The following is a 20,142-nucleotide window of genomic DNA, read 5'->3' as shown; positions in this document are numbered from 1 at the left end:
AATAATTTAGAAACAAACTCAATAAATCTTCATACAATCATCTCCTTAGCATTAATTACACTTAAAGCATTTGTCAAAAATAAATTAATTATAACTATAATAAATAAATTAATAGGACTGGACAGGATCAAGTGGTCGAATGCCTAGTCTCTTGTCCAGTCCAACTCGAAAAAATAATTTAGTCTTTTCAATCTTTTTAGTCTTTAAGGACCAGTATTTATACGAATCGAACAAGACTGAGACCATCTCGGGTTAGATTGGGTCAGACAGGACTGGATGAACTTTGCACAGCCTTACCTTTAGGTGACACTTTCTCATTAGTTGGGTGATAATTTCTATACTAATATGAATAATCTCATGCTTTGCACTTAGAAAATTTCATCTACCCCATCCTTTCAGCCATTTGCATGTCACTTTATATCTATAATGTTCTTTTACACTTCCTTGACCAATTGATACAAATCTAAGTGCATATATATCACCCATGTCACATGTTAAATAAAATTAAATCAAATAAATGTATGTGAAATAACAATTCATATTTTGGCACATGAAATTAATTATTTAGATGGGAGAACAATAATAAAATATATTTCAAGGGCTGCTCCACATGAAAACATGATACACATACATATGCACAAAAACCTAATGAGGTCAACAACCCTAATTTATAATTTTTAATTAATATCTTCCAAATTAAATTGAACTTTTGAAATCTAATTTCACATTCATTCTCATGGGCATAAAAAAGAGACTAATTTTCTTGTATATTTTTTCAAAAGTCAAAATTTTGAACGAAAATATTCTTATTGCATAACTTGGCCTCTTAGATGACTTTCTTACTTTTAATACTGTACATACATCAAAATGGAAAATATAACATGTAAAATGGGTCTCAATGACTATATAAAGTGTGTAAATAATGTGTCTTATCACTAAAAAATTAATAGGTAAAATTATTGCAATAATCAAGAGGTTTATAAATTAGGTTTATACATACGTACGTATGTATGTTACATACATACATCTATTTATTTATACATTACATAATTAAAGAGGTTTCATGGTTTGGCGGTCATTAGTTTTTGATGAGCTAAGAGGTCATGAGTTTAAACTTACTTAGCTGCATTTGAAAATTTTAATTCTCAATAATCTTCCAACTATCACTGATGGTGGTTCGGTTGGTTGCCATTGTCGGTGAGGTTTTAGCCACTGCTAGCAATGATGGCCAGTGATTTTCCTTTTTTTTTAAATAAATGAAGTACATTTTGATCATTTCTTGTAAAAAAGCTAATGCTGAATTTAGTCCTTTGGGTATGCAGTGTAAATTTAGATTTTTGTTGGGTTTAATTTGTTATTAAGTTATATCTTTGGTCCTTAAATAAAATTCTCTATTTTTTTATTTGTTTGGAGCCTTAATCTCATCACTTTAGACTGTTCATTTCTTTCCATCCATCTGCTTTACTGGCCGTTTCATTCTGATTTCATTGAAAATTTTAAAAACAAAAAAAGTTATGATCTTTTTTTATTTTTACAGAAAAGGTTATTTTTAAAATAATTAAAATTATAAATTTTTAACGAAATATTTCATAAATTTTTAAATGACTTTAGTCTTTAAGTATAATTATAATTTGTCAAAATTGTTTCATGTAAAATTCGGGCATTGAAAAGTAATTGTTCCATTTGCTAATCACACAAACCACCTTTTTTACAACCACTCCTTTAAAAAAAAAAAGAAAGAAAATGTAAATTTACATTTATATCTAATAAATAAATTTTGTTCCGTAAATATTGAGGGCGCTCCTGCCAAAAACTGCCTTTTGATATTCTTGATAAATGAGACAGAGAAAAGAAAATGGAGCGAGGAGAAGTGTCTTTTGGGACTAGGTCAAATTTTCTTCTTCACCGTTCATTCATTCATTTATAATACCCTCTTAAAATGAGAATACATTTGAGAATGACAGAAACATAATAACCACAGCCATGCTTAAGCTTCCGGTTTAATTTCTTTTTTCATTTGCATCATTGCATGTTCAAATTTCAATATTCTCTCACTCTTGGTAAGCTTCGTCGTGTTTATTTTAAGTACATTTTACCTTAATATATAAAGTTTCTGGTTACACATTTCTGCTGCTGTCTCTAGGTTTTTCGTGGCTGGTGTATTCTTTTATAGTTTGTACGTATTATCCACGCTCCTTCTCTTTTATCCAAATCTTTAAATCTATAACCTACAGTGAGTGTAAAAATATTAAGAAAAATTAGAAGTAATGAACAGTCCTGGCCTCTCTATTGTTGGAAATCTTTATTTCTTTATCATATTTTCTTATCGTTGTCCTCCATGAGTGGGGAAGGCCGGGCAAATCTGATTTGAAATTTCAGGAAGCGGGTCTTCAAGAAAAGGTTAGGTTTCCGTCTTCGACGATGGGCCCTACCTCTCCATTTCTTTTTTACGCTGATATAATTTTAGTTAATACAAGAAATATTCGATATAAAGTGAAGGACTGTGTATATGGGAATATATAGTTGTGCCAGATCGTCTGGGCGATAGCCGTAGCCGTCTAAACAGAGCATGAAGTGAAGGAGGGACATTTTGCGTGTCGTTATTGTCGTGTCCTGAAAGGGTTTCTTCTTTTGAGTCTCTGATTATTTCAAAAAGCTTGAGCTTTAATGGGTTCTTCGTACTGTTGCATCCTCGGGACTCTGGAGGGAATTCATAGCTTTGACAGTTATGCTGTGCCATTCCTTCTTTTCTTTCTCTCGGTCTTTATTTTTCTATCTCCCAGCTTCTGCCTGGGAGTTATTTCGTCAGCCCTGGTGGTTGTGGCTCATCAACCTCGTGGTTTGTTTCTGTTCTCCGAGATAATCTAACGTGTAGTGATGTTGACGGCCTTTTGAGCCATGTTTTCCACATTCTGCTACTGTACTTTTCAGTTTCTTTTCTTTTCTTTCTTCCTTTTCTTGTCTTTCAGCGCCCCACCACCCCGCCCCAAAATACTTTGTTTTTCTTGATTTCCTTTGTCTGCATGTTGGTCAATCATAGCTTTTGACTGCTTAAGTTTTTCGTTTCTTGGAGTTTCTTTGAAGTTAATTGGTTATCAACTTACTCTATGATTGTCTTGTCCTTGTTATTGTTGTTCTTTCGATTTTCTACGTCGACTGACTCCTGCAAGGATAAATGTTGCAGCGCTACAACAACTGGAAAGATTATTGCTTTTTGTATTGGCGAACACTGAAGTGAAGGGTCGGGTTACTAAAGAAAGTCGTTCCAAATGGCATCAACATCGGGTGTCCCCAATATTCAATTCCCTGTGACAGAGTCAGCTTCGAACTATTGTCTGTATCCTGCTCCTCTTGCAAAATTTGATGATGTTGCGGCTGATCGCAGGCTCTTTTTGCATTCCTTGGAGAAGCTCCACAAATATATGAATTCCAAGTTCTTGTAAGCTAGCCCCCCCCCCCTTTCATCCTCAGTGTGCTAAATTCCCTTACAACTTTACAGAGCTAGGATTCGAGTTCTTTAAAGTAAATCAATGATTGGAAGTTCAATGGAAATGCATTGTGTAAACAGTGTTAGCCCTTGGCTTTTTAATATTTATTATATTGAAATTGTGAAAGCGTATGGTTTTTCCTTGTCATTATTTCGAAAATTACAATATGCTGCCATTCTGCCAAGTCCTTGTTCTGTGGATTAATATCATGTTGCGATTTTGCGTTAAAGGAATTATGATTTTTTTTAGTAGCTCTGCTGTTGCAGGGTCTGCAAAGGCCTTGCTCAGTGTGTGGTCTAAGGTTTTCTTCTTGGTGTACTTTGGCCTTTTGTCCAATTATTCAAGGATTTTCGTCACAATTGCCTATTGACAATACTTTGTATATTTTGTTTCAAATTTTGGAATGTTAGACGAAGAAAATTACCAGACAATGCTTGATTATGTATAGTTCTGGTTTATCAGTCTCTTCATGCACTTTGGTCTTTTCTTCAATGTTTAATGTAATGAAAGAATAAAGGAATAGTGACAAAAGAGCCAAGCTGATAAATGATAAGGTGCTATTCTTTGACTTTAGTATAGACTTGGCCATGGATTTTGCAATTCTAGTCTGTTGAAAATTTTGATTACAATCATTTGCCTAAACACTTAATTTTTCAGAGTGATCCTTAAATACAAGTTGGATTGACTCCTTGAAATTTCTTTTGTCAACCTTAATTTTGCCAAGTTGGATGCCCACTTCTTCCTCATTTCTGTTTTGCTTTTCGTTTCCTCTGAGGTATTCCATTTTATTTCCTTGCCTTGGATTGTAGTTTGGACAATGTCTATATGTTTGTCTATTAGTGTTTTTCTGCTTTTACTCGAGCAAAGCCTTGGGACATTGTATCAGGAATAATCAATGTTTATTTAAATATCATGTATACAGGAATGATTGATGTTTTCTTCATTGACAACTTGTCTCTGTTTCTACTTCATATGTTTTTAAGATATATTGCTCACAAAACCTTTTTTTTTTTTTTTGAAAGAGCTCACAAAACTATACTTGAATAAACATTGTTGCAACATGTTTAGTCCCTTTTATTTCCTTTGACAACTTGTTTCAGCATTCCCGTTATGGGGGGAAGAGAACTAGATTTGCATCGGCTTTTCTTGGAAGTGACTTCTCGTGGAGGCATTGAGAAAGTATGTGAATGATTGAATGTTTATTGTTGTTGGTGTTAAATATTTTCGGTAACTTGTTTTGCATTGGTGCGACTGATTGTGAAATCTTAAAACTGCAATGGCCTTTAGTATCAATCTTCAAGGATATAATTTTAAATGCAATGAAGTAACTAACTAAAGGGAGACATAATATTTGTAAACCAACACCCTTATAACCAATCAGATTTTAATAAATGTTCGTATTGATAATTGTTATGAACTGATATCAAATCTTTATTTATTTAAGTGATGCAAAATGTTACGTTGTTTAAATTTTGTATCGTCTGATCTTGAGAACTTAGAAAAATTATGTAATAAGGATAAAAAATTAATTGATCATAGCAAATTTCAACAACCATAAGTCAATGCATTATATCAACAATAAAAAATAATAATCAAGTCAGAACAATAATTCATCAAATATAAAAACTCACTTGAATGTTGGATCTCTTAAAAAGATGTGTGCAATGATTAATTACTTCATCAAACATAAGTTTGGTTCCCTGATGATCAAATGTGGTTTCAGATTTTAGTATTAAAGCATTTCGCTGAAAAAAGTCAATCTTTTTTTTGGGTCAGAGAAAAAAGTCAATCTTAAATGCACAGTGCCTGCATAGAAGATAAAGCATTCATCTGTCTAATCAAACAGTATATTCATAGTAGCCCTAACAACATTCAACAGAATCTTTTACTTCATGAAATCAGGTACCTGCAAGTCAAGATAACCTGTTTATCATGGCCTTTTGTTTAACATTTCTTATGTTTTTGTAATGAAATCTTGATAATCAATGATGCAAATGTTGCATTGAATGGGAATGAAGTTGCAATTCATGATGCAAATGCCATACAACTTGAGAACTTTGTTCATTATACTATATATACATGCAAATTGTTGGTTTTGTTTGTTTACAGTTAATTAGTGATAACTCCTAAATAATCTAGTTAATTTGCTGCACAGATTATAAGGGAGAGAAGATGGAAAGAAATAACTGCTGTTTTCAAATTTCCATCTACAGCTACAAATGCTTCTTTTGTGTTGCGGAAGTACTATTCTTCATTGCTTTACCACTACGAACAAATGTACTATTTTAAGACCCCAGGATGGATTCCTACAACTGGTCTGTGCGTTTAATCCAAATGTCTTGATTCCAGGGCATGTTTAAATGCATAGAATAACGATTGGTTTCTGTCAGATGATTCGAGGAGTCCATCGAAAGTGCCAGTTCCTGCTCCGCGAAAGCAGCAGTTTTTGCATCCCCTAGTTAATGCCTCTGAATTGCCTGAAGGTATCCTTTTTCCATCTAAATATAAGATTGATTACTAACTTTGGAGAAGAAAAAGTTGCTAGTCACACAAATTGTGAGGCCCATCTATTAATCCTCTTTCAACAATGATGAAATGATTAAACCTTGTGGAGCAGACTCTTAGCATTTGAAGTCAGCATCTCTACGTCAAATGATTAATCTTAGACCAAAATATTTTTGTATGGTTTCAACAGATCATGTTAATCTACTGCCTAGCATTCCTAGTGTGATATCTTTTTGCATGCCTTTCTGATCTTAACTTTTGTCTCCCTGAGATTTGACACTATAGATCATCTTTTGAACTACTTAAGTTATTTACGGCAATCACTTGAACTGGACAGACTTTTGTATGTATAAATGATGATATGGAATGTAGATATATTAATCAGATGTGGATGTTATGACTGAAAATAATTTCAGGATATGGTTGCTGGAATGGTTTGACCTAGTCATTTAGTGTTTTCTATGTTGCATGAACCCTTTTTTTTTTAAAAAAAAATGTTGTAGAAGGTACTTTGTTAGTTTTTCATACTAGATAATTTTCCAATCTCTATCAGTAACTCATGTCATGGCTTGGATTTATTGTTTGCTCTGTTCTGTTAACTAGCAAATTTACAAGTTACAGCTTTTTTATTTTAGATTTTTCTGAACATGCTATAATAAGTTGATGGATGTGCAATACTGTATAATCTTTTTGTGGTTTCAGCAACTTCAGCTTGTTCTGTGGGAACTCCAGTGATTGGGGTGATTGATGGAAAATTCGAAAGTGGGTATCTTGTTACTGTCACAGTGGGTTCAGAGAAACTTAAAGGTGTACTATATCAGGCTCCACAAAACCCTGCATTGCCAACAATGCTGCAACATGGTAGTGTTCCAGTTAGTTACCTTAATACCTCACCAGCTGCTTTGGGTGTCCATCGACACCGACGCAAGAAATCTGAGATAAAAAAAAGAGATCCTGCACATCCCAAACCTAATCGAAGTGGATACAATTTCTTCTTTGCAGAGCAGCATGCAAAATTGAAACCACATCATCATGGGAAGGACCGAGAAATCAGTAAGATAATCGGTGAACTCTGGAACAAATTGATAGAGCCAGAGAAAGCAGTAAGTAATTTATTGAATTTTGTCTTTCTACATTTATGTTTTTCATATTTTTAAATTGATGTTTTGGTCCTCGAAACAGTCACTTCTCAATTTATTCCTTTTAAACCTTGACCTTTTCATCTTTTATGAATGAAGTCCTCACATTAAGCCTGCTAGCAAAAAGTGAAAAAGAAACAGTTACCTGGGCAACCAAAACCTAACAAAGCTTTTGAATAGGTAGTTGGTTTCATTTGTTCTTTTTCCTCCTTTGTTTTCTGGATTTCAATTATAGCTAAGCGTTCAACAGTTATGTCAAGTTGTGGTTAGGCCACATAAACTCTCCTTGGTGTTCACTGTCAGGCTTGATGTGAGGACTTTATTAAAGACAAAGTACTCTAGAATGTCAAAATTTGGAGGATCAGATTGAGATATAACGTATGTTTGAAGAACTAAAATGTGAATCAACACCCCAACACCCCCCCCCTCAAAAAAAAAAATTCAACATCTTGCGTGAATGGCTTTCCCTTGTCTCTAGGTTTATCAGGAGCAGGCTCTTAAGGATAAAGAGAGGTACCAAGCTGAAATGGAGGGTTATAGGGAGAAAATGAAAACAGGACAGGGTGTGGGTGATGCTGTGCCGCTACAACAACAAATTCCGGGTAAGGATATGATGGATACGGACTTAAAAGTGGATGAAACTGAGGGAGTAGTATTTCCTCAAACAGCAGATGAGAGCAGTTCTGGTGAAAGTGAATACGAAGATGATAAAGGTGCAGAGCATGATTTGGGCATGGATGCGTCTGCTGGAATGATAGGAGTGGGTGCCGAATCTAGCTATCTGGGTGCAGAGAAGCTATCAAAGGGGGGAGAAATGGAGCTTCAGAATAAAGAAGGGAATGATGATGGAGATCGTGCTCAAAAGATGGGTGAGAGCTCAAGCATGATGGCTATGCAGTAAAGAGCAGAGCAAAGGAGCAAAGAATCTTTATCAACATTTTTTAGTTTTGAGATGGCTGAAAATCTCAGGCTTAATATAGGCTAGATTGCCCAAAATGAATTAGGATGTTACAACTTTTGTTGGTGTTTTCAAGGATATTTTGGATGCTTATATGGGCGTCATTTTGCTGTAAATTTAGCATGATGCTATAGACATTCGCTAATGAAGCAATGGGTCTTGCAGGATTTTTGTTAAGTGTGTGTAGCAAGCAAGAATCTGATTTGTTTACATACGAAAATACTTTATTCTTTAACCTCGTTATTGGCCAACCTTGGATCTTTTGACATGCTCTGGGTATTTCGGAATCTAAATCTCCCTCATTGCCAAGGAAATGCTAATCTTGCTCTGGAAGTAATAAAAGTTGGTTGCTCAGACTTTAAAATAAAATAAAAGAGAAGAGCATCCGATGTTCAACAATAAAGTAGTTATACTGCTTATAATGGCGAGAGCATCAAATTTACCGGTGTTGGGAGCAGTCACTTTGTAGCCGTGCATCGAAAACCATTATAAAAGTGTATGAGAAAAAGAAGATAACTTGATTACCTAGGCGTTGAAGCACGACAATGGAGGTTGAGGATGAATGTTTGCTCAGCTATGCCATGAAGGGCCGATGGGGGGAAGCTGTGGAGGCATACAAGAGGAACCCAAAAGCGTTGGTGGCCAGGACCACAAAGTCAGAAGAAACAGCGATACACATTGCAATCTATGTGGGGCAGACCGAGTTTGTGACCAGCCTCCTAGATAAGATTGAAAAGGACGAGTGTATAAGAATCCTGAGCATGCAAAGTTCAAAGGGAAACACTCCTCTGCATTTGGCTGCAGAGCTTGGCAACCTGAAAATCTGCAGCAGCATTGCAGGAAGAGATTCCGATCTTATTTCGTGTCGAAACGTGCAAGGCGAAACGCCGTTGTTCTTGGCAGCTCATTATGGTAATAAAGATGCATTTCTTTGCCTCCTTGGTTACCTCAAAAACAAAGGTGACTACTCACTCTGCAGGAGAACTAACGGGGATACAATCCTTCATTCTGCCATATATGGTGAATTCTTTGGTTAGTTCATGTTATGAATTATTCGGAACTTCAGTTATGTTTTTCAAATGCTAGATTAATTACTATTCAATTATATATGTTCTTTTGATTGTGTCTTGTTGTAGATTTGGCATATCAAATAATTCACTTGTACCCAGAACTTGCGGGTTCTATAAATGAAGAGGGAGTGTCACCTCTCCATATCCTTGCCATGAAGCCTAACTGCTTTAAAAGCAGCACGAGAATGGAGACTTTTGATAATCTCATCTACCATTGTAAGATGTTCTCCTAATTTCCTTCAAGATTTCCCATGTAGTTTTAGTTATTTATCCCTCATTTTTCATATAAAAAAAATAACTTTAAGAATATTCCGAGCATAATCATATACACACATACTTACTGTAGAAGATTGTTGGTAATCTAATGAGGTTGTATACAGATTTTTCTCCTGAAGGCTCACGGCACTTGTGCTGGACTAAGGAAGTTTATCCTGCACAATTTTTAGGAAATTCTAGATTAATTAATGTTTTGATGGTCAGGAAAATGGGTTCTATTTATATATATATATATATATACACTTTAGACCAAGACGCTATATCTAGAAGTAGAATCTCTGCAACAATAATTGTTTCATGATAAAATCATAGAGAATATAACTCTACAGTTATAACACAGTTATAATTAAGCCCAATATGTCATTGAATTTTCGTCAGATGTACATGAAATTATAACTGTTCAAGGCTAATGAAATTTCTAATGACTAAGTTTATTCTTCCAGGTTTAATAGTGGATGAGTTGGAGGAGGAAATTGAGGGCACAAAGAGAGCAGATAGAAAACGAATTGAGTTTGAGTATCCAGAGAACTACAGAACGTGCATGGATATGTTAACGACTCCGAAGAATCTACTTAAAGTATTAAGTGAGTCAAATACATATTTTTACCCATAATACATCCTCTCAAATACAACAACTGGACTTGGCTCATTCTCTTTTGAATCCAGTTATCATATTTGATTTAACACTTGGGTCTCATGTGAACTTCACATTATCCAATCCTTTATTGAATTTGAAAGGAGAATGAAGCTCGATTGGTATCTGCTCATCCGCCATAACAGCTTAATTAAGCTAATTGGTTAAAATTGCCGCAAGTTTATTTGTGTGTGTGTGTGTGTGCCCTTTACTTTTCTTATGACTTTTAGATGCGCAACTTATTTCAAGGCTTATCTCCAACATAAATAGCTTAAGTTCATGTCTTACGTCAATGAAGCAACTGGCAGTACTGGTAGTGGTAAATCTGCAAGAGATGAAGAGAATCCCTCAGCTGGCAGAGACTACCTCAAAAGTACTGGTCGCATTTTATCCTCCATTATAGCTAACCTCATCTCATTATGTGTATCTATATCTATACCATAATGTCGTAATTCGTTATTGTTGTTAGATGCTAATTCTGGTTCCTGTTTTATGTAGAGAAAGCAGCAAGGAAGCAAGAGAGAAGCCACCGATTCCCTCTCAATTGTGAAACGGCGATCCGATTCCTGGTCCTTATTTTGAAGGTTTTTCTAATCATCTTCGGTGTAGGTAGGATTCTTTTCATAATCTGATACATATCATTAAAAAGGGAAAGCATCTTAGTCTCCATATATATATATATATAAATATAATTACAGGAGCATCTTGGGTAAGGAAAATCCAGAGAAGAAAAGAGAAACACGTGTGGGCAAAGCAAGTAATGGTGGAGCTAGTTCGACACGCTTCTTTCCACAGATATGAGAACACGGGAAGTACTCCCAAGTATCACAGCAAAAGTGCGAGAGAGGCCATGGAGAGTCACTTGACTGATCAGAAGAAGGGGATGATCATGGAGACACCAATACTGGTAGCAGCGAAGATGGGAGTGACAGAGATCGTAGAGAAAATACTGGACACGTTCCCACTGGCAATCCACGACGTGGACGCAGAGAACAAGAACGTGGTGCTTCTGGCCATAGAGAACAGACAGCCTCACGTGTTTAGCCTTCTGAGGAATATGGAGTTGGTGAAAGAGAGTGCTTTCAGGCAAGTCGATGCTCAAGGAAACAGTGCCTTGCATCTCGCTGCTTCTTGTAAGGATCATAAGCCTTGGCGTGTCCCTGGTGCTGCCATGCAGATGCAGTGGGAATACAAGTGGTATAAGGTTCGTGACAACATACATACATACATACATACATACATTCTCATACTTTTTTCAAGTTTTGTGTTTATTGTGATTTTTCAGCTAGTCAAGGAGTCGGTGCCGCCGAACTTCTTCTCTCGATACAACATTCACGGCGAAACAGCGAAGCACGTCTTCTTAAGAACGCACGGATTTCTGATAAAAGAGGGAAGCAAGTGGCTGACGAAGACGGCGGAATCGTGCTCCGTGGTGGCGGCGCTCGTGGCAACGGTGGCTTTCACCACGTCGACGGCCATCCCCGGAGGATCCAACCAAAACACCGGCGTGCCTCTGCTCGAAGGACGTCCTCTGTTCAACCTCTTTACGGTGGCGTCGCTGGTGGCGCTGTGCTCGTCGGCGATGTCCCTGGTGATGTTCCTGTCGATCCTGACGTCTCGGTTCCAAGAGAAGGACTTCGCTGAGGGACTGCCCAAGAAGCTTCTGGTGGGGATGTCGTCGCTCTTCACCTCAATCGCCGCCGTCTTGATATCGTTCTGCGCGGGGCATTTCTTCATCGTGCAAGCGAGTCTGAGAGTCGCTGTTTATCCCATATACGTTGCGACGTGCTTGCCGGTGACGTTCTTCGCATTGGTTCAACTTCCCCTCTACTTCGATCTGGTGCTGGCGATATGCAGGAAGGTTCCACAACGGAGCTACAAGGTCTTTTCTCACGAAATAGGATCCTCCAAAACATCCCACAAAGGGAAAGAGAGAGAAAAATTGCCATGAACCCATGAAAGCTGAGTTTTTTATAATTTGTAAAATAACGTAGTTTCATGCGGAGTAAAATGATGTACTGTTCCCTTTTGACTTTTCATCAGTTTATTATTGAAAATGGAAATTCAAATTACACTTGTTTTGTGGAATGAATCAGGATTTCTTTGCTATTTTATTTTAATTTTCTATTTACTATGTCTGTAACATTAATAGAATAATAGTGAAGCATGATCTTCATCGTCCAGGATAATCCTCCATCGTAAGATGGGTCAATAAAACGTTTGAAGAAGCAGGGTAAGTAATAAAATTTCCCGGCCTTTCAACAATTTTCACATGCTATCATAGTCCAACTATTTTAAACATATACTTTTTATTATCACTTTCGATTAACTAACTAACTTGTTTTATAACAAATTAAAAGATGATATTTTTAAATTAGATCAATATAATCAAATTATGAGATCATTCTTAAATGAAAGTTCACTAGATCTCTGTTGTGAAATTTTATTCAATCTGGTGTAAGATCAATGACAATATTATCTCTGCTGCTGTTAATGATGCTGTGCCACCAACAGAGCAATGGATTTGACTCAGATTTTATATAGAAGCCAATTGGGGTGTGTTTTTACTCTGATTGTGTGTGTGTGTGTGTGTGTGTGTGTGTGTGTGATATCATTCACTCTTATTTATTTTCATGGTCTGGATGAATGGCTTTCCCATTAATTGCATTTTGGTTTATCAAGAGAATGCTGGAATGGAGGATTATAGGGAGAAACTGACGACGACCAGATTGTAATTCATTTCAAGAATATTTTCGAAGCTTTGTGACGCATGGGGGCATCACAGATTGCCATAAATTTAGTAGGCTGCTATATACACATTCGCTAATTGAGCAGTAACTACGGAATTTTGGTTATTTTGGGTTTACAAGCAAGAATCTGAATTAATTATATATGATACAACAGTAATTAATCATTCCTTAACCCCATTACTTAGCTAGCAACTACACAAGAATCTTTTGGCATTCTCGGTGTGCTCTACACGTATTTTGGAACATCTAATTAATCTCCCTCACTGCCCACCGAAATGCTAATCTTGCCCCTGGAAGAAATAAAAGTTGGTTGGTCGATCGAACACTAGAAATATTAACAGAGTATCCTGAAGGTATAATCTTATATTTACTGCTCCTTTAATTTAGTTGTGAGCTACGTCGGATTCACCATATTACTTCCTAGTGTAATGCTGGAATCTCGTAACTTTGCCGCTCGAACGTGAAAAAAGCAGAGCATATATCTTGCGTGGTGACAGATTCACAATAATCATTTGCGGCACATAATTCAGATTGTTAATGCTTAAGCTAAGTAAATTTGATCCACAATACTTCATATTTAACAATGCAGGAATCTGTGAATATTCATCGGAGCATTGCGAGGGTTACATCTTTATTTATTCTCAATCGCGTGCAACACTATATTATCAATCCAACACTATGATCACGTTTGATTATTAAAAAGAAATAAAATGAAATGAATAAAAAAAATAAAAATAAAAATGAAATGATCAGGAGAAATAGTGATCCACATTTATAAAAAAATGAAATAATTTAGTTTATGAGATTTAAAATTATAATTTATGAAATTTTTGAAAGGTGTGCTAATTCTCACATTTATAATATATATTAATGAGTTTTATCATACTTACTGTAAGAAAGAAGGATGATTTAATTCATTTTTGTGTTATTTATTCCATTCCTTTTTATATTAACCAAACATGACCTATCTTGTGAAGAATCTTGAACCAACATAACATCACTCATACTTCTATACACATTTAATTTCGTGCATGGTAGCACGCTGTGACTAGCGAAGTAAGCTGCTCTCTATACGGAGTTTGATGTTGTTTTGTTGGATGATGCCATGAAAGGGCAATGGAGGGAAGTTTGGGAGGCATACAAGAAGAACCCAGGAGCGTTGGAGGCCAAGATCACAAAGTCGCGTGACACGGTGATCCACATAGCGATCTATGCAGGGCAGACCCATTTCGATGACAAGCCTGCTTGATCGCATCAAGGAGGATGATGACACGCGTATGAGAATTTTAAGAGTGCGAAACTCAGAAGGGAACGCTCCTCTACACTCAGCTTCAGATATTGGTAACGCAAGCATTGCAGAAACAGATAGTAATCTTTTGTGTCAAAACATGGAAGGCGAAACGCCGTTGTTCTTGGCGGCTTATTATGGAAGGAAGGAGGGACGCATTCTCTTGCCTTCATGGTTACCTCAACAACAAAGGCGACTGCTCAGCTTTCAGGAAAAGCAATGGAGGTACAGTGCCTCATTCTGCCATATATGGTGATTTCTTCAGTTAGTTCATGTTTGCATGTGTTATTTGTTAGACACGAGGGGAATTGAGTGTTTATGAAAATATTCGGTTCTTTTAATACTTTTCAACAAAACTAAATGTAAAAAAAAAATTTAGCTAAATTTAAATTCTAAACTTTGTTTATAAGAATGTTAAAGAAATCTTCACAAGCTCAATATGTGTAAAATTAATTTTTAAGTGAAAGTTTAAGTAAGAGCATGTAAATATATCAAATCTAATTCTGTATACTAAAACACATATAGCATTAAATAAGATTGCTGAAAATATAAAGAATTAAGAAAATAGAGAGTACAAACTATAATTTATCCTAGTTCAACTCCACCACTTGATCCAATGTCTAGTCCCCAAGCAAACATTTGAGTTTTTTTGCTATAACATAAGCTTAAGTGGGTGTTTGTTATCTCAGTACAACCACAAGTTTAATTCAAGCACTTGTAAGTCTTTACAACAACTCACTTACTAGGGAGCTTCTTTTCCCAAGAGAATAATCTCTCTTAATTAGAAAAAAATTTCTCCCTCACCTTTACAATGATTTCGATTATGTAAATTACTCAGTTGAAACTTTCTCTAAGAGTAATGATGAGTACAATGAAGTTTTAATATTCAAATGATGAAGATATAAATGATATTGGATCAAGAACAATGATTTTCGTATAATAAGAGTAATATGAACAGAAATTTAACAGCTTGATAATTTCTAAAATTAATTATTTTTAAGATAAGTTTGAAGTGCTATATTTATAGTTGAATGGGGTTGACCTAGAAGTATTTCTTGATCTCTAAAATTACCACAATGTGAATATGCATTGTTGATTTCTTCTTACTTCATATAAGAAAGGAGAGAGATTGATGGATCATAAAATACTAATAGTAGCCCATAAGAATTTCTCATCCAAGGGGGTCAAGTGTGTCAAGTTTGAAAAAAAATTTGGAAGCTAAGACTCATCTAAGTGGGAGTTGTTAGACTTAAAAATTACCGCTTATTTTCTCATTTGCTCCATTAGTTCATGCTTGTTTTGCTTAATGGACGTTGGAGAAGAAAGGTGAAGTGGCTTTGGAAATATTGTCCTTTGGAATTATTTTTTAATGGTAGAGAAAATACTGGACACGTTCTCGTCGGCCGTACAGGACCTGGACGCAGAGAAGAAGAACGCTCTGCTTCTGGCCATCGAAAACGGACAACCTCACGTGTTCAACATCTTGAGGATGAGAGACTTCGTCAAAGAGAGTGCTTTCAGGAGAGTTGATTCCCATGGAAATAGTGCTCTGCATCTTGCTGCTGCTTAAAAGGACCACCATAAACCTTGGCGTCTTCCTGGTGTTGCCATGCAAATGCGAAGGAAATACAAGTGGCATAAGATATTTTTATTATTTAACTAAATATAAATTGTGATCAGTGTTCAAAAATTCAAGTTGAGAACCATTTTTTCGAATTTGATTGATTTTCAGCGAGTGAAGAAATCGGTGCCACCCAACTTCTTCTCCCGGTACAACGTTCACGGCGAAACAGCGAAGCACTTGTTCTTGAGAACACACGGGTTGCTCGTGAGAGGGGGAAGAAAGTGGCTGACGAAGACGGCAAAATCGTGCTCCCTCATAGCGGCCTCCGTGGCGTCTGTGGCATTCACCGCGTCGTCGTCGTCTGCCATCCCCGGAGGATCCAACCTCCAAGGACGTCCTCTGTTCAACGTCTTCACGGTGGCGCTATGCTCGTCGTTGATGTCCCTGGTTATGTTCCTGTCGATCCTGACGTCGTGGTTCCTAGAGAAGGACTCCGCTGAGGGACTGTCCAAGAAGCTTCTGGCGGGGATGACGTCGCTCTTCACCTCACTCGCCGCCGTGTTGATATCGTTCTGCGTGGGGAATTTGTTCATCGTGCAACCTAGTTTTGAACTGCTGTTTATGCGGTATACATTGCGACGTTCTTGCTGGCGACGATTTTCGCATTGTCTCAACTTCCTCTGTACTTGGATCTGGTAATGGTGATATGCAAGAAGGTTCCACAACGGAGCTACAAGGTCTTCACTGACGAAATGAGACCCTTGGTATCCCATAGAGAGAGGGAAAGAGAGAAAATTGCGTCACGAACTCCACGGAACATTCTGTCACTGGCATGTTGGAACCAGTTTCACTATAGAAAATTAGAAATGAAGTCTCTAGATGGTTCATATCTTTTTTTTTTTTTTTATGTTTTAGATTTACAGTTTTTTAATGACTATTTATTAAATAAAAATTTATTTTTTAAAAAAACTAACAATTAAAAGATTGCCTTTATTTTAAATTCTATATCTATTTAAATAATTTTTTAAAAATAAAAATAAAAAGCTGTAAAGATAAAATATCCAGATTAAAACTATCTGGTTTGAAAACAATGCACTTTCAATGTTCTTTGCGATCAGTATTGAAACTCGTTCTGTTTTATATTTTGTACTGACAAGAACTTGCAGAAAATATTTTACATTACGGACCCCAAGATGCGAGACATGTTCTACTAGCTATTTATACTTTGAGATTGAATATTTTACGAGTAATAAGTTTTAAAAATAAATTTATACTATTTTAAAAATTGTCTTTCTAATATCTGTTTCCATATTTTATTTTTTGTCCAAGTAAAAACTTTAATGTATAAGAATACATTTTTTTGATTGAATTAGAATCAAATATTACCAAATCCAATTAAAAATAAATTTTTTTCAAAACTATTTTCTACGTTCCCGCATGTGCTTGTGCATTATAAATAATTCTTAAGAGTACCTCGTGTTAATTTTAAGGAATTATTGACAGATTTTATATTTAGGTCATAATACTCAATTATAATTACCTTAGTCATTCATCCTAATTTTAATTTTTATTGTCTTCTATAATAAATTTTAACAATATTAGATACCTCTCCTTAATTTTCCCTATTGTTTCGCGTTGGTACTTCTTTCTTGATATAAAATTTATTAGATGTGGGCCACGTGGGTTTTGCAGACTGCTTTTGAAAATGCTTGTTATAGATGAATGAGTTAACATATGTGATGTGGAATTTAAAATTAAGGAGTAAGGAGAATAGAAGATTTTATATCTATGAATTTAATAATATTTATTTAGATGATGAATGGATAATAGAAGAGAGAATAAATGAAGATATTTATAATGTGAAGGAGGAGGTTTTGCAACCCAGTGAAAATGTTGAGAATATTAATAATTTTACTCAAGAGCTAATGATAGAGCTTGATGATTATATTAGAATTGATTTAAATATTAATTTAAATATTAATAGTCATAGTCGGTGGTGATATAGATAGAGATAATGATGTTGATGAAAAATTTAAAAATGATGGAAATGACCATAGAAGATTATTTAAAAAATTTTATTGAATATAGATTAATATATTTTATTATTGTTTAAGTTGAATGACTTTACGTTTAAGAACTTTATTGTTAATTTTATATTAAAAATTATGAATTTTGATATATGTACGCGCACGCGTGTGCATTTGTTTTTAATTATTATTTAATTATAAATTTTTAAAGGCTATTTATTAATAGAGATAAATTCTTATAAATTTATGATTTGAGTCTATATTTTGAGTTTACATTTTCATCACGAGTTTAATTAAACTCTCAAATTTAACAACCTTGAGTATACCAACAAAACATATTTTGATTTTGACCAAAAAAATTTACATTGATATAAGTCAAATACATTGATATTCTTTTTATTTTAGTTTAATTACAAATACCTCCCTCTTATTTTAAAAACTTATAAAAATCTCTTATATAATTAATACTAGCAAAACACAAAACTTTCTTCTACTTTAAAAATTTTATTTTTATCTATTTAATGACTAGTTGACCATTGAATCACAGTTATTAGATCAAAATACCCCTCTTTAAACATGGAGGTTATCTAAAAACTATTTAAAAAATAAAAAATTGATGCATATTTTTTATTCATATTTTAGTTTTAGTCATGTGAAACTTATCATTTATTAATTATTTTAAAAATAAAATTTAAGTTGGCTAAAATAATAATTCAAACATACATATACAGAAAAAATTAATGAAATAGGTATTTAATATAGTAAGAGATATATTAGTTAATATAATTTAAATTTATTTTATTTAAATTTTATTAATTTCAAATAATATTTTTAAATTATTTCATAATTAATTATTTAAAGTTCATTAAATTTGGAGAGAGAGTATACAATTTGATTGTAAGGTCAGATTAATAATTGCAAATTTTTCAACATAATCACAAGTAAAAAAAATTAAACATCTTATAATCTTTAATGGGATATTCCTAATGGTGTTAAAATTTGGACTAAAGTATATATTTTGAAAATAGGAGAGAAGTCCCTATAATTTTAATAACATAGAATGGAGATCACAGGATTTTACTATATTAATATTAATGATTCTATTCTATAAAGGTTATTCAATATGGGCTGAGATCTATGGTAATAAAAATATTAGTTCATATCATGGCATGACAATTGATAAGCTAGTTAAAATTAAAATTGTATAAAAATGTTTGATTACTATGTCCTTTTTTTATATGCATGTGACATGAGTTTAGTAGGTCAACAGAAAACTTTATATAACCCAACTAAGATCAAGGAGTTAGACCACATGGAGCACGGCATAGAGAGCAAAAGCGATGTGTATGTAGGAGTCCCTGTGTCTAAGAATACAAGCTTATTGTGTCTAAGAATCCACTATCAAGTTACAGAGGCTCAATGATAATAGATCAATATATCATAAAGGCATCCAACGAAGGTTCTCTGATGATAATACATGTGTTACAATCCCAACCCAACGAAAAGCCCATATTCTTTAAAGAGGAGTATAAAAACCAATCAAATAAGGGTTGATTGTAGAGTATAAGTTGATTTGAGTCCAAGCCATCATGGATCATGAAATCAGTCCATTTTGAGTCCATTAGTAATGCAAAAGATATTAGAAGAAGCTTAGTCTTTCAAGGACTAAAGCCTATGCGTCCAACCCATTAAAACAAGGGAGATTTCTAATTCATTATGTGATATTGTGGTGTTGGATTAAGAGCAAGTTTTTGACAAAATTTGAACCATTAATAGCGTGATCCCTTATTGAAATTGAAAATATCATTGATTGATTAGGATTTGACTTTCTATATGATCTCCTAATTAATTCAACATCTAATTTATTTCCTTTATTGTTGAGTTAAGGCTATCTATTTTGTTATTTCTTGTTTTCATTAATTAAGAAGATTGAATCTTACATTTAGTTTTCTATTGTATTCTAGTCAGGATTGCTTTTAATATTTTAGGAAGTTTGGTTATTATAATCCCATAATTTAAGGAAATGCAATTCCTAAAATTATGTAGTTGAATATTTTATCTATAATTTTGAATTTAGGGTTTTAATTAGAGTTTTGAGTCTTGTCTTTGCCTATAAATAGGCATGCCTTCATTTCTTGTAACCTACGACATGTTGAGCAATAAGAATATTCTTATTATTAAAGTTTATAACTCTTGTGAGCCTTACTACTTGTATTAACATCACGTGATAAATATAGACATAATCAAGTGCTTAATCAATTATTATGGTGTCTTTGAAAGTTAAGTTTATTAAAGGCAGGTGCTATAGAGGATCTTCTCTTTGATCTCTATCTTTTCTCTTCTTTAATTTTGTGATCTTTTTTCTCATTTTCCCCCTTTTTTTTGTTTCTTCCCTTGTGTTTCTTGAGTTTGTTTTCTGTTTCAGGATTCTATTCCCATCTAG

At 34.5% G+C, this 20,142-nt stretch overlaps 2 protein-coding genes and 1 pseudogene across 10 annotated transcripts; all 3 read left to right on the top strand.

Annotated features, from left to right (window-relative positions):
• The first annotated feature begins 1,933 nt into the window (after nucleotides 1-1,933).
• LOC129308526 (high mobility group B protein 15) lies at nucleotides 1,934-8,267 on the top strand. 6 transcript variants are annotated; one of them, XM_054949683.1, is made up of 8 exons: nucleotides 2,511-2,839; nucleotides 3,185-3,439; nucleotides 4,589-4,667; nucleotides 5,644-5,803; nucleotides 5,879-5,971; nucleotides 6,696-6,854; nucleotides 6,996-7,096; nucleotides 7,611-8,267. In XM_054949683.1, the coding sequence occupies exons 2-8, from the start codon at nucleotides 3,270-3,272 to the stop codon at nucleotides 8,031-8,033; spliced, it is 1,185 nt and encodes a 394-aa protein (XP_054805658.1). In that variant the 5' UTR covers nucleotides 2,511-2,839; nucleotides 3,185-3,269; the 3' UTR covers nucleotides 8,034-8,267. The 6 variants fall into 6 exon arrangements, with proteins under 6 accessions (XP_054805655.1, XP_054805656.1, XP_054805654.1 ...); XM_054949680.1 differs by lacking the exon at nucleotides 2,511-2,839 and adding an exon at nucleotides 1,934-2,060 and having other exon boundaries at nucleotides 6,696-7,096; XM_054949681.1 differs by lacking the exon at nucleotides 2,511-2,839 and adding an exon at nucleotides 2,152-2,176 and having other exon boundaries at nucleotides 6,696-7,096.
• A 148-nt stretch (nucleotides 8,268-8,415) lies between these two features.
• LOC129308525 (uncharacterized) lies at nucleotides 8,416-12,190 on the top strand. 4 transcript variants are annotated; one of them, XM_054949675.1, is made up of 7 exons: nucleotides 8,416-9,050; nucleotides 9,227-9,376; nucleotides 9,880-10,020; nucleotides 10,369-10,443; nucleotides 10,569-10,679; nucleotides 10,769-11,274; nucleotides 11,356-12,190. In XM_054949675.1, the coding sequence occupies exons 1-7, from the start codon at nucleotides 8,636-8,638 to the stop codon at nucleotides 12,019-12,021; spliced, it is 2,064 nt and encodes a 687-aa protein (XP_054805650.1). In that variant the 5' UTR covers nucleotides 8,416-8,635; the 3' UTR covers nucleotides 12,022-12,190. The 4 variants fall into 4 exon arrangements, with proteins under 4 accessions (XP_054805650.1, XP_054805649.1, XP_054805648.1 ...); XM_054949674.1 differs by having other exon boundaries at nucleotides 8,416-9,110; XM_054949673.1 differs by having other exon boundaries at nucleotides 8,416-9,122.
• A 1,735-nt stretch (nucleotides 12,191-13,925) lies between these two features.
• LOC129308327 (uncharacterized) lies at nucleotides 13,926-20,142 on the top strand (annotated as a pseudogene).

Source organism: Prosopis cineraria, unplaced genomic scaffold, assembly GCF_029017545.1.
Source record: "Prosopis cineraria cultivar Desert tree isolate PC_DT_omini unplaced genomic scaffold, ASM2901754v1 PC4, whole genome shotgun sequence".
Lineage (NCBI taxonomy): Eukaryota > Viridiplantae > Streptophyta > Magnoliopsida > Fabales > Fabaceae > Prosopis > Prosopis cineraria.
The sequence above is the reverse complement of the archived record's forward strand: the minus strand, read 5'-3'. Positions and strand labels throughout refer to the sequence as shown.

What these genes read in the sequence shown, in the direction of transcription:
- LOC129308526 (XM_054949680.1), top strand. Translation starts at nt 3,270, where the DNA reads ATGGCATCAACATCGGGTGTCCCCAATATTCAATTCCCTGTGACAGAG. An exon ending in AGGATGGATTCCTACAACTG is followed by an intron (nt 5,804 to 5,878) that starts GTCTGTGCGTTT and finishes GGTTTCTGTCAG; the next exon opens with ATGATTCGAGGAGTCCATCG. An exon ending in TGATAGAGCCAGAGAAAGCA is followed by an intron (nt 7,097 to 7,610) that starts GTAAGTAATTTA and finishes CCTTGTCTCTAG; the next exon opens with GTTTATCAGGAGCAGGCTCT.
- LOC129308525 (XM_054949673.1), top strand. Translation starts at nt 8,636, where the DNA reads ATGGAGGTTGAGGATGAATGTTTGCTCAGCTATGCCATGAAGGGCCGA. An exon ending in CATATATGGTGAATTCTTTG is followed by an intron (nt 9,123 to 9,226) that starts GTTAGTTCATGT and finishes GTCTTGTTGTAG; the next exon opens with ATTTGGCATATCAAATAATT. An exon ending in TCTAATCATCTTCGGTGTAG is followed by an intron (nt 10,680 to 10,768) that starts GTAGGATTCTTT and finishes ATATAATTACAG; the next exon opens with GAGCATCTTGGGTAAGGAAA.